Raw genomic sequence first — 10000 nt, 5'->3', positions numbered from 1 at the left:
TCAATACTACAGTAACAACACCATACCATACCGCAATACCACACCTTACCACCAATACCATATCATACTATACCGCTACTAACAATACCAACCTCATACCAATACCACCAACACCAGTACCACACACACCAATACCACAAATACCCATACCACAAACACCGATGCCATAAATACCAATATCACAGAGACTCATACCACAGCCCTACTACCACAAATACCCATACCCCTGCTACGAATACCACAAATACCCATACCACAAATGCCAAAACCACAAACACCAGTACCACGAACAACCTACTACCACATAAACCAATACCACAAATACCCATACCACAATTATCAATACCACACACACATACCACAATTACCCATACCACAATTACCAATACCACAAATACCCATACCACAATCACCAATACCACACAACATACCACAAATACCCATACCACAATCACCAATACCACACAACATACCACAAATACCCATACCACAATCACCAATACCACACAACATACCACAAATACCCATACCACAATCACCAATACCACACAACATACCACAATCACCAATACCACACAACATACCACAAATACCCATTCCACAATCACCAATACCACACACACATACCACAAATACCCATTCCCCTACTACCAATACCAAAAATGCCAATACCACAATTACCAATACCCCACACACATACCACAAATACCCATACCACAATCACCAATACCACACACACATACCACAAATACCCATACCACACACACATACCACACAGCATACCACAAATACCCATACCACACAGCATACCACAAATACCCATACCACACAGCATACCACAAATACCCATACCACAATCACCCATACCACAATTACCAATACCACATAACATACCACAAATACCCATACCACAATCACCAATACCACACACGACATACCACAAATACCCATCCCACACATACATACCACAAATACCCATACCCCTACTACCAATACCCATACCACAATCACCAATACCACACACAACATGCCACAAATACCCATACCACAATCACCAATACCACACACACATACCACAAATACCCATACCCCTACTACCAATACCAAAAATGCCAATACCACAAATACCCATACCACAATTACCAATACCACAATTACCCATACCACAATCACCAATACCACACACAACATACCACAAATACCCATACCACACACAACATACCACAAATACCCATACCACAATTACCCATACCACAAATACCCATACCACAATCACCAATACCACACACAACATACCACAAATACCCATACCACAATCACCCATACCACACACAACACACCACAAATACCCATACCACAATCACCCATACCACAATCACCAATACCACAAATACCCATACCACAATCACCCATACCACAATCACCAATACCACAATCACCCATACCACAATCACCAATACCACAAATACCCATCCCCTGCTACCTCCCCAGGGAACTGACTCGGAGGCCTCACTTGGCAGCCACGCCGAGGGACGACGAGTTGGCTGAGATGATTCGAGACAGATTCGAGGCTTCGGGATTCGACACCGCGGATTTGGTGCCGTACGAGCTCCTCCTGTCGCGCCCGAATCACACCAATCCCAATCTGGTAAGTTTAGCGAGGGAGGGTGAGTGTAAAGGGAATGCGTGTGGTGAGGTGAGTTTTTTTTTTTTTTAATATTATTGTTGTTTCACTTTATTTTATTTATTTCTTTGGTTATATTTTTTTTTTTTAGCAAGGTGTGTGTATGTGTGTGTGTGTGTGTGTGTGTGTGTGTGTGTGTGTGTGTGTGTGTGTGTGTGTGTGTGTGTGTGTGTGAGGGATTAGGTAGTGATGATAAGGATAATAATGATAATGATAATACTAATAACGATAATAATAATGATGATAATAATTAATATCATCATCATTAATGATAATAAGTATTATTATCATATAAAATAATGATAATAGTGCTTATAATAATAATGATAAAGATAATGGTAGTAACAATAGTAATGTAGATAGTAAATAAACCTACTACAACTACTTCTAGTGATAATAATAATGTAAATAATATTAATCATTCCACAAAGAATTACCATCAGTCTACCAACGTGTTTTATGATCTTTATCTTCTCGTTTTAACATTCGCTCATAAACCTTATCTTATCAGGTTTTACTATGGCTGTTATGTCGCTTGGTTCAGCGGGATTTTAAAATATTTTTTCGTGGACGGTTATGCAAAGCGGATTTATGGCCTCAAGAAAATTGCTGGCTGTGAGTCATACGTATAAGTGTATACGTGCACACACACACACACACACACACACACACACATACATGCAAACTCACACGCACACACACACACACACATACATGCAAACTCACACGCACACACACACACACACACACACACACATACACACATACGTATATATATATATATAAATATATATATATTTATATATTTATTTATATGTATACATATATATATGTATGTATGTATACACACACACACACACACACACATATATATTTATTTATTTATTCATATATGTATGTATATCTATGTATATACATATATGTATATATATGTATATATATACATACATATATAAATTTATATGTATTTTATATATACATATATATATATATATATATATATATATATATATAATGTATGAATATATGACTGCCGCGATGGTCCAGTGGTTAGAGCACTGGACTCCGACCCTTTGGTCCCGAGTTCAATTCCCCGTCGCGGCTCGAGCCCGATCTCACGAAGAGAAAACGACTTTCGCCTTGAGATGTCAAACGCAGGTGTCGTAGGCACAAGTGTTAACCGTAACCGCGGTTGAAATAAATGAACATGCCGGATAAAGCATATATATGCACGTTTAAAGCGAACCCACCACGCAGAGAACAAATACGAAAAAAAAAATATATATATGCAAAAAAAAAGGCATTTGACGATCATCTACGCGAAACATAGACACATAATTGAAAGGAAAAAGCATATTTAAGTAGATTTATATATAAAGATAAAATAATAATAATAAAATAATAGTAATAATGCAGAAAAACAAAAAAAATGCATTTTCACGACACCCTCTCCCTTTCCTTCTCTCTTTCTATTCCCTTCCTTTCACCCCGACAGATCACCCTGACAAACGGCAGCGGGGATGAAGTGTTCAGAAGCGCATATAAAGAAATCCCACTTCAGGAGGACGATGAAGACCCGGAGTTTGTTCATTCGTTCAACGCCTACACGCCAGCAGGTGAGTGCGTTTCGGCGTGGAGGCGGAGGGTGTGTGTGTGTGTGTGTGGAGGGGGGGGGGGGGTCTGTGTGTGTGTGTGTGTGTGTGTGTGTGTGTGTGGAGGAGGGGGGGTGCCTGTGTGGAGGGGGGTTGTGTGTGTGTGTCGAGGGGGGGTTGTATGTCTGTGTGGAGGGGGGTTGTCTCCGATTCTGTCTCTGTTTCATTTTATGTCTGTGTCGATAAAACACAAGAAAAAAAACACAACACTAAATTTAAAAAAAAATCCCAATAGAAGGCAAAACATGAAACAAATCAATTCCAAAAACAAACAAACAAACAAAAACAACAAAAATATAACCCAAATCAAGCTCTATAAACCCTTCTTTCCTTCCCCCCATTAAAGGTGACATCACAACTGATCCCGGAGTGGGCGTGGTCTACGTTAACTATGGGCGTGTTGAAGACTTTGACGAATTGGAGAAACTGGGCATTAACGTCGCTGGCCGGATTGTCATGGCTCGCTACGGGAAAATCTTCAGAGGAAACAAGGTAAGGTGTTATGAGTTGCTGTTCATCGTTGTTCTTGTTTGTTCTGGTGGCGTTGCTGTTGTTTGTTTGTTTGTTGGTTTGCATGAAAACATTCCTCCCTTGTCCAGAAACAAAAAAACAGGAAAAATTAAAAAAAATGTTACTACCTTTCTCAAAAAAAAAAAAAAAAAAAAAATCAAATTCATACAAATTTCAATAGGATTTGGTATTTTCTTTGATGTTGTTTTGTTAAAAAAGAAAATACTCCCCCCTCACACACACACTTTTTAACCCCCCTTTCAAAAAAAAAAAAAAAATCTACCCAATAAAAAGCTCAAAATCTATTTTTAACCCCCCTTTCCATAAAAAAAAAATCGACCCTATAAAAAAGCTCAAAATCTATTTTTAACCCCCCTTTCCAAAAAAAAAAAAAAAAAAATAAATCGACCCAATAAAAAAGCTCAAAATCTATTTTTAACCCCCCTTTCCACAAAAAAAAAAAAAAAAATCTGCTACCCAAAAAAACCTCAATATCAATTTCTAACCCCCACTCTCATTTATCAATCTTTTATCTCATTAACATCTTTAACGCCGGCCTCTCGCAGATCCAACACGCCCAAGACAGGGATGCTGTGGGTGTCATTCTTTTCTCAGACCCCTTGGACGTGGCTCTGGAAGGGGTCGCAGCAGAGGCCGTGTACCCCAACAAGGGCTGGCTTCCGGGCACAGGCATGCAGCGCGGCACGACCTTCATGGGCGACGGTGACCCCCTGACCCCTGGCTGGCCGTCGACAGGTAAGGTCACGTATGGCTATCTTAGTGAGAAGGGATATTTTATCTTGTGTTTACAGGTTATCATTATCATTATCCTTATCATTACCATTACCATTACCATTATCATTATCATCATCATCATCATTATCATTATCATTATCATGATAAGGTAATGATAAGGATAACGATGATAATGATAATGAGAATGATGATGATAATAATAATAATGATGATAATAATAACATTGATAATAATGATAGTAATAGTAATAATAATATTAATAATAGCAATAATAGTAATAATAGTAATAATAGTAATAATAGTAATAATAGTAACAGTTATAATATTAATGGTTATAATAGTAATAGCTATAATATTAATAGTAATAATAGTAATAGTAATAGTAATAGTAAAAATAATAATAATAATAATAATAGCAATAACAATGATGATAATGATCATGATAATGATAATAATAAAGACTGTTATTAGCATAATTTTTACAATAATAATAATCATTATTATTGTTTTTAATCATTTCATTTTATGTTCTGTGTTATATTATTTTTATCTTATCATTTTATGTTCTGTATTTTAATCTTCCTATCTTGACTAGGAAAAAAATCGTTGTTTTTTTCTTAATTAGGCTTTCAAGAGAGATTTTATTTTTCCTAATTAGGGTTAAAATTATTTCTCCATGCTAGAGGTTAAGAAAGTTAAGCCCATTATTTTATGAATAACAAAAAGAGAATAGGAGTTCAAAGGATTATTAAATTTGCGTTTTTTTTTTTTTTTTTGGTAATAAAGCGATGTATTTTTAAATATATTTTTTGTAATATGATAACATCAATGCCTGACTTAAGATAAGCAGATCATGTAACATGACTTGCATAATTACTTAAATAAAGTCAAACCTAATCTCACTAAAACACACGAACCTCCCTCATTCAACCTTTTAAACTGACACATGTTTCCATTCATGTTCAGAACATGCTTATCGCGTCGATAAGGAGGAAGCCGGTCTGGCCAAAATTCCCTGCCAGCCCATTGGTTACAACGACGCCAAAGTGATCTTAGAGTAAGTAGGGATTGTTCGTATAACCGATAAGGGAATATATTCATCCAATGGTAAGTTGTGTGTGTAAGTGTTTAATGAAATGTTTTGAGCTCTGGTGGTACAGAGATTGTGTATATTAGGATGAAAAGATGTTTATTGATGGAGTTGTGTGTGTCGAAATGTTTTGACGTATTGTATTAGAGGGATCATATGTATAAGGATGGGAGATCTTGAGGTGTGTGTGTTTTTATAAGACTTTATGGTAGAGGATAAAGTAACATTTGAATGAGTTTTGTTTGATTAAATATTTTAAGATACTTTGACAGAAGGATTGTGTATATATGAGGATATGAATTATTTAAATGCGTGTGTTTTAATGAAATATTTTGATTATTTGAGATTGGACACATAAGGATAAAGGGATATGTATGTATGCATGTATGTGTATGTATGTATGTATGTATGTATGTATGTATATATATGTGTGTATGTATGTATGTATGTATATATATATGTATGTATGTATGTATGTATACACACACGCACATTTATTCATTTTTATACACAATGCTACAGGGGTTACGGAAGAATGTTTTAATTAAATATTTCGGTGTTTTGTGGTATAGGACAGCACAACACAGGGATAAAAGCGTTTTATTAATGAGTGTTCTCAAAAAAAAAAAAAAAAAAAAAAAATTGGTAAAGGAATTGTGTAAACAAGGGATGTCTATCTATTATTATTAGAATTTTGGAATTTTTATAAGGATATAGGAAGATTTATGCATTGAAGATATGTGTGTTTTGATTAAATATTTTGAGGTATTAGGGCAAATGGACTCTATATGTAATAAGAAAAGGATGTTTATTCATTACTGAGATGTGTGGTTAATTAAATATTTTTGAGTGTATTTTTTTTTTTTTTTCTTCATTTTTTTCGTTATGTTATCAGTGCTCCTCCTTCTTTATCTCCCTTTCGGTTACCTTAAAGGAAAACAAAAACAAAAACATATTTAACTTCATTTCTTCTTACATCTCAAACCTCAGCTCATATCAACTCACCCACACTACTTCTCATCTCACAATCACCTCACTCATCACACTCGACCTCACACCGCACTCATCTCAACCCCACTCGTCCCACACCCCACTCACTTCACACTCCACTCACCTCAACCCCACTCATCTCAACCCCACACCCAACTCCCCTCACACCCCACTCATTTCAACCCCACACCTCACTCACTTCACACTCCACTCACTTCACACTCCACTCACCTCAACCCACTAATCACTTCCCCCCACCCCACTCACTTCACACCCATCTCAACCCCACTCACCTCAACCCCACAGCCCACTCACCTCACCTCACACCTCATTTCCCTCCTCAGGAAGCTCCGAAGCGACCAGCCGACGCCCGAGAGTTGGGTCGGAGGACTGGAGGGCGTCGAGTACAACCTCGGACCGTACTTCAAGGCCGACTTCAGCGAGTACAGACTCCGCCTCCAGACTCACAACTACGAACTGAGGGCGAGGTCGTACAACGTCATCGGCACGATCAAGGGCGAGGTTGAGCCTGGTGAGTAGGGGGGGGGAGGGGGAGGTTGGAGGGGGAGCCAGGTGGGGTGGGGGGGAGGGTGGAGGGGGAGAGTGTGGGGGGGGAGCCAGGTGAGTGGGGGGGAGGAGGTTGGAGGGGGAGAGTGTGGGGGGGAGCCAGGTGAGTGGGTGAGGAGGTTGGAGGGGGAGAGTGGGGTGGGGAGCTAGGTGAGTGGGGGGGAGGGTGGAGGGGGAGAGTGTGGGGGGGGGAGCCAGGTGAGTGGGGGGGAGGAGGTTGGAGGGGGAGAGTAGGGGGGGAGCTAGGTGGGGTGGGGGGGAGGTTGGAGGTGGAGAGTAGGGGGGGAGCCTGGTGAATGGGGGGGAGGGTGGAGGGGGAGGGTGGAGGGGGAGAGTGGGGGGGGGAGGTTGGATGGGGAGAGTGGGGGGGGAGCCAGGTGAGTGGGGGGAGGTTGGAGGGGGAGAATGGGGGGGAGGTTGGAGGGGGAGAGTAGGGGGGAGGTTGGAGGGGGAGAGTAGGGGGGGAGCTAGGTGAGTGGGGGGAGGTTGGAGGGGGAGAGTGGGGGGGAGGTTGGAGGGGGAGAGTAGGGGGGAGGTTGGAGGGGGAGAGTGGGGGCGAGCCAGGTGAGTGGGGGGAGGTTGGAGGGGGAGAGTAGGAGGGGAGGTTGGAGGGGGAGAGTAGGAGGGGAGGTTGGAGGGGTAGTGTGGGGGGGGAGCCAAGTGAGTGGGGGGAGGTTGGAGGGGGAGAGTGGGGGGAGGTTGGAGGGGTAGAGTGGGGGGGAGCCAGGTGAGTGGGGGGAGGTTGGAGGGGGAGAGTGGGGGGAGGTTGGAGGGGGAGAGTAGGGGGGGAGGTTGGAGGGGGAGAATGGGGGGGAGGTTGGAGGGGGAGAGTAGGGTGGGAGGTTGGAGGGGGAGAGTGGGGGAGGAGCCAGGTGAGTGGGGAGGGAGGTTGGAGGGGGAGAGTAGGGGGGGAGGTTGGAGGGGGAGAGTAGGGGGGAGGTTGGAGGGGGAGAGTAGGGGGGGAGCTAGGTGAGTGGGGGAGAGGGTGGAGGGGGAGAGTAGGGGGGGAGCTAGGTGAGTGGGGGAGAGGGTGGAGGGGGAGAGTAGGGGGGGGAGCCAGGTGAGTGGGGGGAGGTTGGAGGTGGAGAGTAGGGGGGAGGTTGGAGGGGGAGAGTAGGGGGGGAGGTTGGAGGGGGAGAGTAGGGGGGAGGTTGGAGGGGGAGAGTAGGGGGGGAGCTAGGTGAGTGGGGGAGAGGGTGGAGGGGGAGAGTAGGGGGGGAGCCAGGTGAGTGGGGGGAGGTTGGAGGGGGAGAGTAGGGGGGAGGTTGGAGGGGGAGAGTAGGGGGGGAGCTAGGTGAGTGGGGGAGAGGGTGGAGGGGGAGAGTAGGGGGGGAGCTAGGTGAGTGGGGGAGAGGGTGGAGGGGGAGAGTAGGGGGGGAGCCAGGTGAGTGGGGGGAGGTTGGAGGGGGAGAGTAGGGGGGAGGTTGGAGGGGGAGAGTAGGGGGGGAGCTAGGTGAGTGGGGGGAGGTTGGAGGGGGAGAGTAGGGGGGAGGTTGGAGGGGGAGAGTAGGGTGGGAGCTAGGTGAGTGGGGGAGAGGGTGGAGGGGGAGAGTAGGGGGGGAGCCAGGTGAGTGGGGGGAGGTTGGAGGGGGAGAGTAGGGGGGAGGTTGGAGGGGGAGAGTAGGGGGGGAGCTAGGTGAGTGGGGGAGAGGGTGGAGGGGGAGAGTAGGGGGGGAGCTAGGTGAGTGGGGGAGAGGGTGGAGGGGGAGAGTAGGGGGGGAGCCAGGTGAGTGGGGGGAGGTTGGAGGGGGAGAGTAGGGGGGGAGCTAGGTGAGTGGGGGAGAGGGTGGAGGGGGAGAGTAGGGGGGGAGCTAGGTGAGTGGGGGAGAGGGTGGAGGGGGAGAGTAGGGGGGGAGCTAGGTGAGTGGGGGAGAGGGTGGAGGGGGAGAGTAGGGGGGAAACCAGGTGAGTGGGGGGAGGTTGGAGGAGGAGAGTGGGGGGGAGCTAGGTGGGGATGGGTGAGGGAGTGGGTGGGGAGAGGGAGGGTGAGGGAGTGGGTGGGGAGAGGGAGGGTGAGGGAGTGGGTGGGGAGAGGGAGGGTGAGGGAGTGGGTGGGGAGAGGGAGGGTGAGGGAGTGGGTGGGGAGAGGGAGGGTGAGGGAGTGGGTGGGGAGAGGGAGGGTGAGGGAGTGGATTGGGAGGGAGGGGGAGGGAGTGGGTGGGGAGAGGGAGGGTGAGGGAGGGGGTGGGGAGAGGGAGGGTGAGGGAGTGGATTGGGAGGGAGGGTGAGGGAGTGGGTGGGGAGAGGGAGGGTGAGGGAGTGGGTGGGGAGAGGGAGGGTGAGGGAGTGGATTGGGAGGGAGGGTGAGGGAGTGGGTGGGGAAAGGGAGGGTGAGGGAGTGGGTGGGAAGAAGGGGGTTGAGGGAGTGGTTGGGGAGAGGGAGAGCGAGGGAGTGTGTATATGGGAGAGGGAGAAGAAGGGTGGATGGTATATGGAGAGAAAGGGGAGAAGCGAAGAGGGGGAGAGAAGGGGGATGGGAAGAGAGGGTGAGAGAGGCAGGAAAGAGGATACGGGAGGGGGGGGGGAGGGGGGGCAGAGAGAGGGTAGAGGAATGGGGGAGGATGAAGGGGAAATAGGAAGGAAGAGAATAAATGGAGAAGATTGAGGGAGAAAGAAGAGAAAAGGAGATAAGGGGGGAGGCAGTGTGATTAGAGAGAAAGGAAAGGGGAAGAATAGAAGGGAAAATTAACGATGGACCGAGAATTCGAATGAGAAATAAACAGCGAAAGTGGATAGATTGAGAGTCGATGA

The 10000-nt window shown here is 45.4% G+C and overlaps 1 protein-coding gene across 1 annotated transcript in view; it reads left to right on the top strand.

Moving 5' to 3' along the window:
- LOC125034303 (N-acetylated-alpha-linked acidic dipeptidase 2-like) overlaps positions 1 to 10000 on the top strand; it is a 39286-nt gene that overhangs the window by 19186 nt on the left and 10100 nt on the right. Inside the window, exons 4-9 of the mRNA XM_047626070.1 lie at positions 1492 to 1648; positions 3180 to 3300; positions 3683 to 3828; positions 4413 to 4602; positions 5569 to 5659; positions 7027 to 7214. Coding sequence (XP_047482026.1) covers positions 1492 to 1648; positions 3180 to 3300; positions 3683 to 3828; positions 4413 to 4602; positions 5569 to 5659; positions 7027 to 7214 — 893 coding nt within the window. The remainder of the gene's footprint in view (positions 1 to 1491; positions 1649 to 3179; positions 3301 to 3682; positions 3829 to 4412; positions 4603 to 5568; positions 5660 to 7026; positions 7215 to 10000) is intronic.

The sequence above is a fragment of the Penaeus chinensis genome, chromosome 17, assembly GCF_019202785.1.
Source record: "Penaeus chinensis breed Huanghai No. 1 chromosome 17, ASM1920278v2, whole genome shotgun sequence".
In the NCBI taxonomy this organism is placed as follows: domain Eukaryota; kingdom Metazoa; phylum Arthropoda; class Malacostraca; order Decapoda; family Penaeidae; genus Penaeus; species Penaeus chinensis.
The sequence above is the reverse complement of the archived record's forward strand: the minus strand, read 5'-3'. Positions and strand labels throughout refer to the sequence as shown.